Here is an 18146-nt window from a genome sequence, read left to right on the forward strand (position 1 = left end):
AAGATTACCGAAAAACTGGTTAACTCTCAACTTATGACCCATCTGGAAGAAGCCAACATTTTACACCCTAATCAATCATGTTTCAGGCCTCAACACTCTACGGACTCAGCCCTCTTTTACACCGCTGAATCCCTGAAAGCCGCTTTAGATCAGGGAAAAAAGCTGTGCTGGTCTTATTAGACCTCTCAGCTGCTTTTGACACAGTCTCACAAGTCATTCTCCTGAACCGTCTTGCATTATGTGGTGTCTCTCATCTTGTTTTGGCCTGGTTAAAATCGGTTCTACAAAACAGAATAAAATGCATCACTCTCAGACATTACTAGTCAGCAGCAAAACCCTGCTTTTCAGGGTCCTACAAGGGTCTATTCTCAGTGCAGAAAAACAACTATTTAAGGAGAGTCAAGGGGAATATATTTATAGACCGTCCAAACTCGGATCACCCCTATTGGAACTATAAAGAACAAGAAGAATTGGAGGGTCTGGGAAGCAAAGTGCCAAGTCTACAAGGTCCTTGTTGAAAGCTACGCATTTGTATTGCACTGAACCAGACCAAAGTGGTCACTGGACACTAGGTGTACAATAGATATCCTATCAGCCCACCCACTTGGCGGAGCCTCGTCATGTAGGACGTCTAGAACCAGATTGGTGTGTCAAAGATTAGATGAATTGGCTAGATAGCACACAATTATGGCTCATACGATAGAAGTGTCCACGCCACTGGGCGGTGCTGGTGCAGTGCAGTGCAAAAAAGAAAAGTGAATAAGTGATGTAAAATGACGGTCAAGGCGAACAAAAAACTCTTTATTGGTATTCACCTAGACGTCAGATTAAAAAGAGATGCAAGACAGTGTGACAAAATCACTGTCTACTTTGCTGTGTGATTAAATAGGCCAACATGTTTCTGCCAATAGGTGAAACTACACCGGCATTCTACAGGGCCATTTATATGGAATGTTGCTACTGCAAAGGTACACTCTGATAGTAGTGTAAAAAAGTGAAGATGACAGACCAGGAGTTTAAGACTGTCAAACTAATAATGTGGTCACTGGGACCATCCTACCGTGTCCTCTTGAACAATATGTTGATAGAGGATGCAGTCCTGTAAATACAAAAACAGAAGGAGAATACTACTATGTGTTCTTAAAGCTTAACAAACTTACAGGAGCAGTTAACCCCAAAGGGGGTTACACTATTATAACATGAGGACCAAAACAAGACTTGGCACGGCCAGGCCAAATTAGACCGGCCGCTTTGATTTACCACAGGTTGCACTTAAAATAAACCACAGAAATTTCTGAATACAAAGTTGAAAACAATGAAAAAGACTTACCCAACAGTGTGTGGGAGTCAAGCCTCACCTCACCCGGCAACGGCTCGGAGATTGAGGCCCCGCTCTATGCACAAACAAATATATGTAAGCATGTGAGCTGGAGCGACTATAAAGATCTGATAAGTATCTTTAGTCAATACTATGTCTCAAAGGTTTGTGCATAAAAACAACTGGTTGTAAGTTACCCACAGTGATCACAGTCCCATGGAGAACAAATGAAGGGGGAAGGCATACGTGCTAGTTGAAAACTAGTGAGGATGCTGACTAATAGGGCAAATAATGTGTGAATCCCACTATTTTACCCAAAGTATTTATTACCTTTGTAAATATCCAAAGCATGCATACAGCTGCCAGTTAGAAATGCACTGTAGCACTCGAAATTAGAAATGAAAAGGTGGTTCAGCTGACTCTATAATGTGGCTTATTCTCAAGACAAAGTACAGCCTCTAGCTAGACTGGCGAGGCATAACAACATCAGACGCCTAGCGCTTCAATGGTACAACGAGGTAGACCAATCAAGCCAGTTTTGCAGTTAATGTTACATCAAGCAAAACTGCTTCATTAACCCTCAATATGTATCAAAGAGACAAAGTTTTAGGCCAATGTGAACAGAGCGCGGCGTGACAACTCACCTCTCCGTCGGTACCTCTCGGCTAAGACCAAAGCCGAAGGAGAGGCAACGAGGGGAGGTGAGACGCGCTTTAAATATCCTCTCTAATTGGCGGAGGTAGCGTTCATAATCATTAGCTGTTCTCCTAATTCCGGTCTTGTGATGCGCGAATACTCGTCACAGCGCATGCGTGCCGGAGAGCCATCTCTTAACGCGATGTGGTTGAAAACCGAGGCATGCGCAGAGTGATTGTGAGCGCGTCTACGGTCTACAATATGAGTTTGGGTCTTTGCGCGTGCTCAGACTACTGCAATCCCGCATGTGTTATGACGGCGACATTGCAGAGACGGAGCACGCCCTCATTCATAGGGAAGGGCATACATAACGCAAAACAGCTAGAAAGGCGCTGTAGAGTTAGTTATGCGCCTGAATTACTAAGTTTATCACAAATGTTGAGATGTCAAAATTTGGGTAAGGAGACAGAAGAAACCACATTACGGTGAGGGGTATTACAAAAGTTACAGATGTTGTAGGTGAACCCCAGAGAATGTGTACTTGCCACGAAATATGAAACCATGATCTATATAAATCGAGCGGACAATACATAAGGCTCAAGGAGGATAGAACCTTATCAAATGTATGTTTTACCTTTCTTGGTCCATTCTACCAGATAGGGAAGATATTAATAATTCCTGAACTTGGGCTGTACATTGTATGGTTACTAGGGAAAACCTAAATGGTGTAAAGTACAGCAAACCTTATGGGAGAGGCATAGAGAACTAAGAGTTGCCAATGCATGATGGTCAGTGCTCTGGGGCTAATACAAGCTGCTCATATGGATACCCATGGGATGTTATCGTTCAGCCCTGACATATCGGTTTTCAATTTAAAAATCCAACGTTGTTCCTTGATGAACAGGATCCGTGAGACATCTGTGATGTGTGCTGGGATGAAGGGTTGTTCAAGGACCACCCACCTCAAGTCATCCGCTTTGTGCTTCTTGGTTAGAAAGTGATTCGTCAGGCAGGTGGATTGTTTGCTACAACGTATCGTGCTCTTGTGTTCACTGATACGCAACTTGACTTTCCTGGTGGTGTGTCCAATATATGCCAGACCACAGGGGCATGTGATCATGTAGATCAGTTTCTCCGAGTTGCAATTCGTGTGGTTGGTCAACTTCCATGGTCTGGATGTACCGATGTCAATGGAAAGGGTCTTTGAGTCTGTGGGCACACAGTGCAACCACCACACGGGTAGTGTCCCTGGACCGGGGTAGTATTCCAGATGGTATCAAGAGTGGTAGTGGTTACTCTCCTTTGTGTCTTGGGTCTGGTGTGAACCAGGCTATCTCTGATACTTGGCCCTCTTTTGAAGGCAAACAACGGCCTGGGTATTGCACCGGATGCTGTGTTGAGGATCTTCCAGTGCTTCAGTACCGTTTTCTTGACCACATTGGATAAGGTACTGAACGTATGCACCATTGTAATCCTATCAGACGGTGTCTTACTTTGTTGATGTTCAATCAGTGCCTCTCGATTATTGTTGAATGCTCTTTTGTGTGCCCGACGTACCAAGTGATTCGGATAGTGACGTTCCTTCAGGTTCAGCGACAGTTCTTTCGCATGTTGTTCATACAAGATGTTCGAGGAACAATTTCTCCGAACCCTCAGAAATTGACCCACCGGTAAGTTGTCACGTAGTGACTGCAGGTGAAAACTCCGGTATGACAGTAGTGAGTTCCGAGCCATGGGTTTCTTATATAGTCGACTCTGCAAGCCTCCCTCTCCAGGAAAGATGAGAAGATCTAAGAATGGTAGCTGCTCTTTGCTGTACTCAATTGTAAACCGGAGGTATTGATTTCTAGAATTCAACCACGTGTGAAACTCAGTAACATCAAGACTAGTGCCTCTCCAGATGACAAAGATGTCATCAATATATCTGCGCCACAGCAACACCTGACGGAAGAAAGGGTTGCTGTGGTTAAGAACATGGTCTTGCTCAAATTGGTGCATATACAAGTTCGCAAGGCTTGGGGCAAAGACACTCCCCATTGATGTTCCGGAGACTTGGAGATAGAGGTCATCCTGGTATTGAAAATAGTTCTCCATCATAGCCAGTCTGGCGCACTCCATGATGAAGGGTATTGGAGTGATAGTATCCGGTGGTTTGGACTCAAGCAAATGCCTTATGCAGTCCAGAGTCTCTTGTTGCGGGATGCACGTGTAGAGAGACTCAACGTCGAAACTCACCAATAGGTCGGTCTCGACGTTGAACTCGGTCTCTGCAAGGAGTCGGAGGACATCACCAGTGTCTTGCAAGTACGTAGGTGTATCTTTCACTAATGGTTTCAGAAAGAAATCCACAAAGGTGGATAATGGCTCCAGTAGAGAACCAATCCCCGAAATGATCGGGCGACCCGGAGGAGGTCTCTTCTCCTTATGTATCTTTGGGAGGCAATAGAAGTAAGGGACCACAGGGTGTGCCGTACTCAGGTATCTGGCTTCTTGAGATGTGATCCAACCCTCGCAGGATGCTACCTCAATCAGGCTTTTAATATCGTTGGAGATTCTCATGGTAGGGTCCTCCGTAAGTCGACGATAGGCACTAGAATCATTCAATTGTCGTTTGCACTCCCTATGATAAATATCAGTATCTTGTATGACAATGGCTCCGCCTTTGTCGGCGGGTTTGATTGTGATGTTAGTGTCTTTAGACAAAGCCACGAGTGCCAACCTTTCTATTCTGGACATATTGAAGAAGGTCCTTTTATTTGTCTGGTCCACATTCATGATGTCATGAGTGACTGCTTGCTCAAAAGCAATAACCCTCGCTGGGACTTGGTGGTTGAGAGGCGTGTATGTGGATTTCGGTCTAAGGCCTGTATTCCGATCTGAAGAATCCTCCGGATCGTTGTTGTCATTAGTCGACTTGAAGAAAAATTGTAAGCGGACCTTCCTGTAAAAGGATTCCAATTCACACCTCAAGTTTAAGGGGTCTCCTTCGTTGGTTGGAACAAATCCAAGTCCTTTATTAAGGACTGAGGTCTCCGTGGGTGTGAGTGTCCGGGTGCTGAGATTCACCACGAGATCACTGGTTTCTTCTAGGATTGCTCCCCTCTGTTGTTCGTGGCGTCTGGTGCCCAATTCACTGACTGTTGGCCTCTTCTCTTCCCGCGACTTCTGCCTTGGCCCTGCCATAAAAAAGACTGGTCGTAGTAGAAGTTAGGATTGGGTGGATAGTTTGGCATATGATGGCCCATAGGGGGTCCCATCGGTGGTTGATGATAACCCCAGGGTGCTGGAGGCCACCAAGGCCCTGGATTTTGATAATATTGAGCTCCTCGCCCTCTATTAGGCCTTCTCTGGGGACCCCTGCCTCGTCCTCTGTTAGGTGTCCCTCTATTCGAATTGCCTTGATCACTAGACTCTGATTCTGAGCCTGAGGAGGAGTAGTTGGACCCGTATCTCTTCCCTCCGGTGTTGTAAACCGGGGCTACATAGGAGTCACTGATATAAGGGTAAGTAGTTTCCATTGAAAAACGTGCAAGATCTTTCTTAAATTTTTCAACTTTAGTCATAAGGATGTTGTCATAGTATTCCTTATTAGTTTTGTTGGTCTCGTCCCCTTATATCAGTATAGCTGGACTGTAAGTACACCACCTAGAGGTAACAAAAATACTGAACCCCAACAACCACTACAGACCCAACATAAAGCTATGGAAACGATATATCGATGATATCCTTATCATCTGGGATGGAGATGAAAAGGGCACTGAACAGTTTCTAACCTGGCTCAATCTACAGGACGCTTTCCTAAGGTTCACTAGCACAGTCTCCAGAAGTAACTTGGTTTTCCTGGACTTGAACATTTTTCCCAAAGATGGTAGACTGGTGACCACGACCCATTTTAAAAGTACCTCTAAGAACTGTCTCCTTATGTATAACAGTTTTCACCCCAAGCATCTGCGGGACAATCTCCCATATGGTCAGTTCCTGCGCCTACGCAGGAACTGTACAGAGATTGAGACCTTCAAAACTCAATCAAATGACCTCAAAAAGAAACTAAAAGCACGAATGTACCCTGACCGTGTTATCAACCAGGCCTACACACGAGCAAGGAATAACTGCCGTGAAAGCCTGTTGGAAGAAAAAACAGCTAAAGAGGAAGAGAAACGTCCAATTTGTGTGACAACATACAACACTAGCTCCAACTTAGTGACCAAGATCATTAATAAGAATTGGAGAATTTTGAACAGTGGAGGGTTACAGATACCGAAACCAATGTTTGCGCACAAAAGAGCAAAGAGCTTGAGGGATGTATTGGTACATACAAGACCTAAATCCAATAATAATACACAAAGAGACCCCAACTTTGTTCAGGGTCACTATCCGTGTGGAGGATGCAGGGTTTGTGGTCTGACCAAAAAAAGTAAAAAAATAACCTTCAACAATGGCACCGTCTGGGAACAGAGAGCTTTTAGCAACTGCAACAGTGTAAATGTTGTATATTTGATCACCTGCCCTTGCCAACTGGAATATGTAGGCATGACAAGCAGGGCAGTAAAGGTCAGGATAGGCGAACACAAGAGCACGATTAAATGCAGGAAATCCAGCACAAAACTGACCAACCATTTCCTTGAAATGAATCACAAACCAGAGGAAATCATATGGACAGTTATAGAACTGGTGAGCAATGAAAGATTCTTGCTGGAAAAGGAACAGAGATGGGTTTTCCGTATCCAATCACATAAACATGGGTTAAATGACGATATACCCTGGAGCCAACTGTAGGTATCAAGCCCATCATCCAATTCTACCCCCCTGTATTGCCATTTCCATCACGAGGATTCTACTAGCGGAGAAATTTATTCCCAAATACTTCAAAATATACGGTATGATTTTTTATGTATTAGGAACCTTTTTAAAATTTTACCTAAAAATCTTCTAAATGCAAGTACGAGTAGACACTGTGAAAAGACTTCCGTTTTCACACTCTCGCCGCGCCACAAACAGGCGGCCATCTTTATCAGTTAACGCTCTAGCGTTACATGGAGGGCGGCACCCTTGCGTGCAACTAACGCGGAAGTGCAAGGGCCATTTAAAAACACACAGCCACTCGAGCCCGGCTATCCTCGGAGGAGCACGGGGGTAGGAATAATGATTTCTTTCTCTGGCAGAAATGTGAGTAATAGACTTTGACCTCAAGTCTCAAAAAACGGGTCGCTGGGGTAAAAACGCGCAAAACATCTTGCTGTTCTTTGAAACCACCTAAAACGAGACTTTGTCTTTTGTAGTAACTGCGCAGAATACCCTTCGCCTGCAAACTCATGGGGCGATGATAACTATTGAGATAAGTATGTTACCGATAACCTGACTATTTCAGAAATGTTACAACGGAGGTCCCCCTTTTCAAATTGCTAGTCTGCTGTAAGTGCATGGAGTTACGAATGTTGTGTGTGTGTGATGCGATGACAGTGGACCCCATAAAACGGTACCATTGTTGTCTCTAACGACGGCCAGTTGATGTCGAGAGACACATGACTACATGTTGAATCTCATGTAGGAACCCAACCGCTTTCTAAAAATTTATAATGCGGTTTCCTCCCAACAATATAAAATAACTGTCTGTTTGTATTTACCACTCAGATAATAAAGCTTATTCATGCATTTATGTTGGTTTTCTCTTCCTTTTCTTTTCTTTTACAGAGACGACATCAGGTCAATTTTTTCTGCTTCCCCTGGGCCAACTCATGCCCTGAAGCCTAAACAGCCAACTTATTTTTGTTGGTTGTTTATAGGACAGTAGGCACTACTTGTTAGAACTGAGTAACAACAGTAGGGATCGTTTTTTGGTCCTGATGAGTAAGCAGTAGGGGACTGCTTACGAAACATGTCGACTAGGTAGTAGCTAATGCTCTACCACACAACCCCTTCTTAATGTTCCCAGCTAGAGAAGCTAATAAAATTGTTTTTTTCTACTAAGCCAGGGAATTTTTAACTTTTTCCATTTTTTTCACTTTTTGCACACTCACTAGTGTTAGGTCCCTACACTTTCACTGATACCTATACACCTACACATAGCCTCTGTCACATTTTAGTGCTCCCGCGTATTTCGTCTGGTCGTAGCACGTACCGTCCCGTTATAGGGGCGGGAAGACCCCTATGATGAAGCATGACTCTACCTGGTTTTTTAGAGTGTGAGGGGTATTTTAAAAAGCACATTGTGCTCCCATCTTTCCATGTGTAAGAGAGAGCCTAGCACCCTTTTAGAAACAGTAAAAATTATAAAAATTATCACTTTTTCACTTTTTCTTGATAGAATCTCTGTGGTTAAAAAAAAAAAACCTTCTTCAATATGTCCAGAATAGAAAGGTTGGCACTCGTGGCTTTGTCTAAAGACACTAACATCACAATCAAACCCGCCGACAAAGGCGGAGCCATTGTCATACAAGATACTGATATTTATCATAGGGAGTGCAAACGACAATTGAATGATTCTAGTGCCTATCGTCGACTTACGGAGGACCCTACCATGAGAATCTCCAACGATATTAAAAGCCTGATTGAGGAAGCATCCTGCGAGGGTTGGATCACATCTCAAGAAGCCAGATACCTGAGTACGGCACACCCTGTGGTCCCTTACTTCTATTGCCTCCCAAAGATACATAAGGAGAAGAGACCTCCTCCGGGTCGCCCGATCATTTCGGGGATTGGTTCTCTACTGGAGCCATTATCCACCTTTGTGGATTTCTTTCTGAAACCATTAGTGAAAGATACACCTACGTACTTGCAAGACACTGGTGATGTCCTCCGACTCCTTGCAGAGACCGAGTTCAACGTCGAGACCGACCTATTGGTGAGTTTCGACGTTGAGTCTCTCTACACGTGCATCCCGCAACAAGAGACTCTGGACTGCATAAGGCATTTGCTTGAGGCCAAACCACCGGATACTATCACTCCAATACCCTTCATCATGGAGTGCGCCAGACTGGCTATGATGGAGAACTATTTTCAATACCAGGATGACCTCTATCTCCAAGTCTCCGGAACATCAATGGGGAGTGTCTTTGCCCCAAGCCTTGCGAACTTGTATATGCACCAATTTGAGCAAGACCATGTTCTTAACCACAGCAACCCTTTCTTCCGTCAGGTGTTGCTGTGGCGCAGATATATTGATGACATCATTGTCATCTGGAGAGGCACTAGTCTTGATGTTACTGAGTTTCACACGTGGTTGAATTCTAGAAATCAATACCTCCGGTTTACAATTGAGTACAGCAAAGAGCAGCTACCATTCTTAGATCTTCTCATCTTTCCTGGAGAGGGAGGCTTGCAGAGTCGACTATATAAGAAACCCATGGCTCGGAACTCACTACTGTCATACCGGAGTTTTCACCCGCAGTCACTACGTGACAACTTACCGGTGGGTCAATTTCTGAGGGTTCGGAGAAATTGTTCCTCGAACATCTTGTATGAACAACATGCGAAAGAACTGTCGCTGAACCTGAAGGAACGTCACTATCCGAATCACTTGGTACGTCGGGCGCACAAAAGAGCATTCAACAATAATCGAGAGGCACTGATTGAACATCAACAAAGTAAGACACCGTCTGATAGGATTACAATGGTGCATACGTTCAGTACCTTATCCAATGTGGTCAAGAAAACGGTACTGAAGCACTGGAAGATCCTCAACACAGCATCCGGTGCAATACCCAGGCCGCTGTTTGCCTTCAAAAGAGGGCCAAGTATCAGAGATAGCCTGGTTCACACCAGACCCAAGACACAAAGGAGAGTAACCACTACCACTCTTGATACCATCTGGAATACTACCCCGGTCCAGGGACACTACCCGTGTGGTGGTTGCACTGTGTGCCCACAGACTCAGAAGACCCTTTCCATTGACATCGGTACATCCAGACCATGGAAGTTGACCAACCACACGAATTGCAACTCGGAGAAACTGAGCTACATGATCACATGCCCCTGTGGTCTGGCATATATTGGACACACCACCAGGAAAGTCAAGTTGCGTATCAGTGAACACAAGAGCACAATACGTTGTAGCAAACAATCCACCTGCCTGACGAACCACTTTCTAACCAAGAAGCACAAAGCGGATGACTTGAGGTGGGTGGTCCTTGAACAACCCTTCATCCCAGCACATATCACAGATGTCTCACGGTTCCTGTTCATCAAGGAACAACGTTGGATTTTTAAATTGAAAACCGATGTGTCAGGGCTGAACGATAACATCCCATGGGTATCCATATGAGCAGCTTGTATTAGCCCCAGAGCACTGACCATCATGCATTGGCAACTCTTAGTTCTCTATGCCTCTCCCATAAGGTTTGCTGTACTTTACACCATTTAGGTTTTCCCTAGTAACCATACAATGTACAGCCCAAGTTCAAGAATTATTAATATCTTCCCTATCTGGTAGAATGGACCAAGAAAGGTAAAACATAAATTTGATAAGGTTCTATCCTCCTTGAGCCTTATGTATTGTCCGCTCGATTTATATAGATCATGGTTTCATATTTCGTGGCAAGTACACATTCTCTGGGGTTCACCTACAACATCTGTAACTTTTGTAATACCCCTCACCGTAATGTGGTTTCTTCTGTCTCCTTACCCAAATTTTGACATCTCAACATTTGGGATAAACTTAGTAATTCAGGCGCATAACTAACTCTACAGCGCCTTTCTAGCTGTTTTGCGTTATGTATGCCCTTCCCTATGAATGAGGGCGTGCTCCGTCTCTGCAATGTCGCCGTCATAACACATGCGGGATTGCAGTAGTCTGAGCACGCGCAAAGACCCAAACTCATATTGTAGACCGTAGACGCGCTCACAATCACTCTGCGCATGCCTCGGTTTTCAACCACATCGCGTTAAGAGATGGCTCTCCGGCACGCATGCGCTGTGACGAGTATTCGCGCATCACAAGACCGGAATTAGGAGAACAGCTGATCATTATGAACGCTACCTCCGCCAATTAGAGAGGATATTTAAAGCGCGTCTCACCTCCCCTCGTTGCCTCCCCTTCGGCTTTGGTCTTAGCCGAGAGGTACCGACGGAGAGGTGAGTTGTCACGCCGCGCTCTGTTCACATTGGCCTAAAACTTTGTCTCTTTGATACATATTGAGGGTTAATGAAGCAGTTTTGCTTGATGTAACATTAACTGCAAAACTGGCTTGATTGGTCTACCTCGTTGTACCATTGAAGCGCTAGGCGTCTGATGTTGTTATGCCTCGCCAGTCTAGCTAGAGGCTGTACTTTGTCTTGAGAATAAGCCACATTATAGAGTCAGCTGAACCACCTTTTCATTTCTAATTTCGAGTGCTACAGTGCATTTCTAACTGGCAGCTGTATGCATGCTTTGGGTATTTACAAAGGTAATAAATACTTTGGGTAAAATAGTGGGATTCACACATTATTTTCCCTATTAGTCAGTATCCTCACTAGTTTTCAACTAGCACGTATGCCTTCCCCCTTCATTTGTTCTCCATGGGACTGTGATCACTGTGGGTAACTTACAACCAGTTGTTTTTATGCACAAACTTTTGAGACATAGTATTGACTAAAGATACTTATCAGATCTTTATAGTCGCTCCGGCTCACATGCTTACATATATTTGTTTGTGCATAGAGCGGGGCCTCAATCTCCGAGCCGTTGCCGGGTGAGGTGAGGCTTGACTCCCACACACTGTTGGGTAAGTCTTTTTCATTGTTTTCAACTTTGTATTCAGAAATTTCTGTGGTTTATTTTAAGTGCAACCTGTGGTAAATCAAAGCGGCCGGTCTAATTTGGCCTGGCCGTGCCAAGTCTTGTTTTGGTCCTCATGTTATAATAGTGTAACCCCCTTTGGGGTTAACTGCTACTGTAAGTTTGTTAAGCTTTAAGAACACATAGTAGTATTCTCCTTCTGTTTTTGTATTTACAGGACTGCATCCTCTATCAACAAATTGTTCAAGAGGACACGGTAGGATGGTCCCAGTGACCACATTATTAGTTTGACAGTCTTAAACTCCTGGTCTGTCATCTTCACTTTTTTACACTACTATCAGAGTATACCTTTGCAGTAGCAACATTCCATATAAATGGCCCTGAAGAATGCCGGTGTAGTTTCACCTATTGGCAGAAACATGTTGGCCTATTTAATCACACAGCAAAGTAGACAGTGATTTTGTCACACTGTCTTGCATCTCTTTTTAATCTGACGTCCAGGTGAATACCAATAAAGAGTTTTTTGTTTGCCTTGACCGTCATTTTACATCACTTATTCACTTTTCTTTTTTGCACTGCACTGCACTAGCACCGCCCAGTGGCGTGGACACTTCTATCGTATGAGCCATAATTGTGTGCTGTCTAGCCAATTCATCTAGGCTTTGACACACCAATCTGGTTCTAGACGTCCTACATGACGAGGCTCCGCCAAGTGGGTGGGCTGATAGGATATCTATTGTACACCTAGTGTCCAGTGACCACTTTGGTCTAGTTCAGTGCAATACAAATGCGTAGCTTTCAACAAGGACCTTGTAGACTTGGCACTTTGCTTCCCAGACCCTCCAACTCTTCTTGTTCTTTCTATTCTCAGTGCACCACATTTTAACGTCTATATGTCCCCCCTGATTAATCTGATATTGTCCTTTAACATTGACACTATCTCTTACGTGGACGATACACAGGTAATCCTGGTCTTAGATAAAAATCCCACAATGTCTGAGGAAAATCTCCGACAATGTCTTACAGAAGTCTTTCACTTGATGAAACCAAATCATTTAAAATGCAATTCAGAAAAAAAAATAGAAATTATGCCACTAGGGAAAGCGAACATCTTTTAACCTAGCCTATAGTGGGCCTCCGATAATTCCCCTGCCCCGCAATACAGTAACTGTAGCCAAGAATCTGAGGGTCAAATTTGACTCAGCACTACCCTTCCACCATCAATCCCTAGCAGTGGCTGGAACCTGCTTCCATCCGATAAATTCACTTAAAATGTTCTTTGACCCATTTCCCTGTATGACAAGACAGGCAGTGGCAGTGGTCCTAATCACTTCCAGATTGTATTATTGGAGCAAATAAGTCGGTTTTACGCAAAACTCAGATGGTATAGCATGCTGCAGCCGGACTAGTATTAAAATGGCCCAGGAGCTCATCAGCATTCGCTGCATTGGAAGCTCTGCATTGGCTATCCATCCATAAAAGAATCTTGTTTAAGATCCTGATAATTACCTTCCAAGTTTTTTATTCTTCTGGCTCTCACTATCTTTAACCAAGGTTTGCATGCTATGTGCCACACTGAACCCTCAGATCATCACAGGCTAACCGACTAAAACCCCCTGTTTTCAGATATGTCTCACAAGGGGAAAACATCTATTTCAGTGATAGGGACCAAGGTCTGGAACCAACTGCCCAATCACCTACTTTTCATCCAATCAGAAACCCTTTTCAGGAAAACTCTGAAAACCTGGATCTTTACGGCCCCTGGTGCTCTATGCAGAGCACTCATCTAAATTCCCTTTCCAGTCTCAGCCATTCTGTCTATCAGTGATCTGCATAGCGCCATGATGCTCCTCGGAGTGAAAGCTGCACTCTATAAATACTTTATAACATAACAAAGAAAAAGAGGGTAACAATACAGAACAGTCTCAAATGGACACAATCTGGTATATTATGAAATAGCAGTAGCCAGAAAAGCAAAATACTCCAAAAATAATTTACAACAGCATTGGCAGGCAATGGGATCTGATAAAGATGGAATGTGCATCACAAATATCTTGCTATCATATCAGGCTCTACACACAAAGGCAACACTAAAGTAATTATAAAGTTAAAAACAAAAACACTGGCACTGAAGGGGACTCGCGTGTGTTTATGGTTGCTCCTTGAGAGAGAGCAAAATGCAGTCACTCAAAGTAAAGGTAAGCAGTGGCTTAAGTAGACTGACCCACTGGTGCATGCTATATGCTATAGTGGGAGGAAGCAATATGTGAAGGATACAATGAAAGACACATAGATGAGGAGAGGCAGCTGAATGCCCCTATAGGTAAGTGTATTATACATATTTTAGTGAAAACTAAAGGTCTTGGTAACGCCAGACCTAATAAATCCAATCAATGTAATGTGCGGTGAAAATAATCATTCACCCTAGCTCCTGAAATGATTTTCCTTAGAGGGCTGCCTTACAAAATGTACAGAAAAACCAAGTAGAGATATAGAAGCCACTTTTGCTTTATTAGTTGTCACAAAACAGCTCAGTCAAATTCTTCAACAGCTTTTTTAATTTTGCATTGATATAACTGTTCTATGTCATCTACTTTCATTCAAGAGTGAGTATGGGTGTATTATAAGAATCAAACAATAGTCAGTAGCATAGAAAGTTCACAGGACCAGGAAGAAGAGCAAGCTAAGAAATAAACCAGGAGTTAACATAGGTTTGGATAATCAGTCAAATAAAAGTTGAGAATACGTTGATCACAAAAAAGCAGAAACTGCAGATTCTAGCACACAGTGGTCCCTCCTATGAAGGACCGAGTGTTTCAGTGTTGACCCTTCAATGAGGAGGGATTATAAAATTCTTTGACTTCCTGAATCCCCTGAGATGGTTAGGACACCTACCTGTTAAGGATGTTTGTTAACACAGATTGCTTGGCCATTTGAGGAGCTGATGTTCTGACTGAAAGAATAGATTTTCTAATAGAAAAATGTAAGGAACTTGGTGCATCACCATAACTAAGTATCCAAGATGCAGGGGGAGGGGCTGAAGAATACTTGGGTTCCCAGTAACTCTGAGCGTGTGGAATTAACAGTGATTGTAGAATGAAACCTAATCCTGTGGTCCCTATGATTCCTCATTCTCTTCTGCAGTTTTCCCTGCAGATGTCAGAAACTGAATTCACTTTTTTTTTTTTTAATTTTGTTTATTGAAAGTTCATGACAGCATAGTGTACATTAAAACCAGCAATATGTATGAATAAATATATATAAATATATAAATACACACAATACATACAGTAAATATAACCATTAACCAGAAGCAGTATTTGACGGGAGAAACAGGAGAAATGGTTAAAAAAAAGGCGAGATAAAAAAATAGACCATTAGGATCGAAAACCACAACCGCCCACAATATAAACTATAGGGCCCCACACCTAGACTTCCTCCAGCTAGCCACTGGTGCCCATACCCGTAGCCCCATTTCTCTAGATTTAAGTCTTTTGATGGCATACAATTCTGACTCAATATTATGGATCCCTAGCATCCTACAGATCCACATTTGAAAAGTTGCAGGCTCCACATCCTTCCATGCAGCAGCAATTAGTATCCTGAAAACCGCTGTCGATATGAAAACCAGCGCCTCTATCTCTGTGCTCAGACCCAGCTTTGCATCAAAACAAAATATTAAAAGAGTAGGGGATAGGTCAATTCTGACGGCTAGCAACCCCTCTAAAAACTTTTCAATTTCTTTTTTAATGGGTCCCAGGTTTCCACAGCTACAGAACATATGCAATACATCTGCTGGCCCATTGCCACATCTGGGACAGTTATGGTCTAATCTCTTACCCCATTTAAACAATTTAGCTGGCGTGTAATATAAGTTAAAAAGGGTCTTAAAATGCTGTGCCCTTAAATTTGAAGATCGCAGAAACCTTTTATCCATTGCCAATGCTCTGTCAAGATCAATGTCTGGATCCTGCAATTTAGAGGCCCAGCTCTCCTCCATCTTGATCAAGTCATCAGGGAGACTCTCCAAAAATAACCCGTAAAATTCCTTAATTCTGTGGCCACCCCCTTTCATATAATCTAGTAGAGCACAACCTGTAGATATATTCAGACGCGGTCTTTTTGATTTGATTATATTAACCAACTGCATATACTTAAATTCTTGACCGCCTTGCAATGAAAACCTTGTCCTCAACAATTCGAGAGGCCTACAAACATCTTTTATCATTACTTGGCCTAATGTAGTAATCCCCTGTCTTTCCCAATGTTTCCATGGACCATCATCACTTAAATGCGGGAATAGATCTGAGTTCCATAGTAGGGTATGCTGGTTATATCTTGGGATATTCTGATTTTTATATATAGAAGACCATATCCCCCAGATATCTTCAAGTATCTTGTAACCAAATGCTTTAAAGAAACGCTGGTCATGCTTCCTCATCAGTATCCCATATACTTCCCTCCCCAGAGCCAGGTGATAGATAGAGGGGATGTCTCCCTGACTGTATCTGACATCCTCTGGGAAAAAGAGCACTGACATCTCTGTGAGGAGGCAAGCCCAGTTATAAAACCTGAGATTTGGTATTCCCAACCCACCCTTTTCTTGGGGAAGGGACATAAACTTATTAGATTTCCTGACCTTTCCATACTGCCATACAAAGTTCATAAAGATAGACTCCATTTCCTTAATCATTGCATCTTCTATTCTGAAAGGAATAGATCTAAATTTATATAAAATCTTAGGAAGGATAGACATTTTTATAACATTAACCCTTCCTATAATTGATAGGTGAAGCTTGTCTATTCTTCTAAGGTCCTGTTTGATCTTCACCAGTAATGGTTAAAAATTATCTTTAATAATATCCCTTGGCTGGGCATTAATTGAGATACCTAGGTAGACTACTGAGTCCACATATCTATTATCCGTTTTAATTATATTGCTGGTGCACAATACCTGCGTCTTGGCTACATTCAGACGATATCCAGATAGTCTGCCAAATTCTGAAGTGATTCTAACTATTTCTATCAATGCACTATCAGGATCCGTAGTTAATATAGCAACATCGTCCGCATAGGCGAGAACCTTGGTATGGAATCCATTGGTAACAACTGGCTTAATTTTACTGTTCATTAAAAGGGTTATTAAGGGATCTATATACAGTGCAAAGAGAATGGGTGAGCACGGGCACCCTTGTCGCGTCCCCCTTGATATGTGGATCTTCCCTGAATGCTCACCCATAAGATGAATACTGGCCGTTGGATTAAGATACATAGCCCGAATTGCCTGCAAGAATCTAGGACCGAAACCTCTGTCTCCCATCACCCTCCACAGAAAGCTCCACCTGACGCGGTCGAAAGCTTTTTCTGCGTCAAGGAGGGTCATCGCGACCCTCCCCCCCTCAGCAGCGTGTATATCAAATAATGTAATGGCTCTCCTTATATGGTCGGTCGTGCCTCTACCTGGAACGAAGCCATGCTGCCAGGGGGAGACCAGGGACCCGATGATCCTACCCAGCCGCGTCGCCATGATTTTCGCATACAGTTTATTGTCGCTATTTATTAGCGATATTGGTCTGTATGAACCGGGGCTTTCTTTCGGTTTCCCCTTCTTATGGAAGACCACAATATTTGTTTCGGTCCAAGATTCCGGGATAACCCCGGTGTTCATGACCCCGTTAAATAAGTTTAGTAGCAAAGGTATTATTTCTTCCCTTAAACATTTATACACCTCCAAGGGTATGGCATCGGGACCTGCCGCTTTACCAGTTGCTAGATCCTGTAGAGCCTCAGATAATTCATCTATAGTTATGCTTCGTTCCAATATTTCTCTCTCACTAGAGGTAAGTTTAGTTCCCGTTTCCGGCCAGTTTATACCCAAATCATCCCTATCCGACTCTTCCTTATATAGATCTTGGTAGAATCTTCTAAAAACCTCAAGAATTTCATCTGGCTTCTTATAAATTTGGTCTCCTTCCTTTATTTCAGTTATAATATTCCTTGATGCGGCCTGCCTTATCCGCAGAGCTAAAGCCTTACCAACTCTTTCCCCTGTTTCATACATTCCAGCCCTAGGGGTTTGATATACTGCTGCAGCTTTTTTTGCCAATTGTATCTGAAGTTCAGCCTTAATGCTATTCAACCGTTCTAAACTTATGTTGCCCTGAGTCCCCTGACACACATCTTTCCTATGTTGTTCCTCTGCCTCGGCCAATTTACCCAATAAACTTTCCCTCTCTATCTTGGTTCTATTCCACATTCGGCCAGTGTAACTAATTGTCTCACCTCTCAGACCTGCTTTAAAACTATCCCAAACAACGATGCGGGAAGCACTATATCTATTTGCGTCAAAGAATGATTGACACCACTCTTTCAAATACGATATGTAATTATTGTCCACTAAGAGCTTCCTGTCGAAAGTTCAGGGTCTAACTTTTTTCCTTTGTTTGTTAATGGCGATTGCCAAAACAAGGGGATTAT

The 18146-nt window shown here is 43.2% G+C and overlaps 1 protein-coding gene across 1 annotated transcript in view; it reads right to left on the reverse strand.

The window, feature by feature from the left end:
• LOC147707021 (adhesion G protein-coupled receptor F3-like) overlaps positions 1-18146 on the reverse strand; it is a 239009-nt gene that overhangs the window by 186084 nt on the left and 34779 nt on the right. The window contains exon 5 of the mRNA XM_086925615.1: positions 4246-5130. Within this exon, the coding sequence (XP_086781741.1) occupies positions 4246-5130 (885 nt within the window). The remainder of the gene's footprint in view (positions 1-4245; positions 5131-18146) is intronic.

This window comes from Lissotriton vulgaris, chromosome 6 (genome assembly GCF_964263255.1).
Source record: "Lissotriton vulgaris chromosome 6, aLisVul1.2, whole genome shotgun sequence".
Classification (NCBI taxonomy): Eukaryota; Metazoa; Chordata; class Amphibia; order Caudata; family Salamandridae; genus Lissotriton; species Lissotriton vulgaris.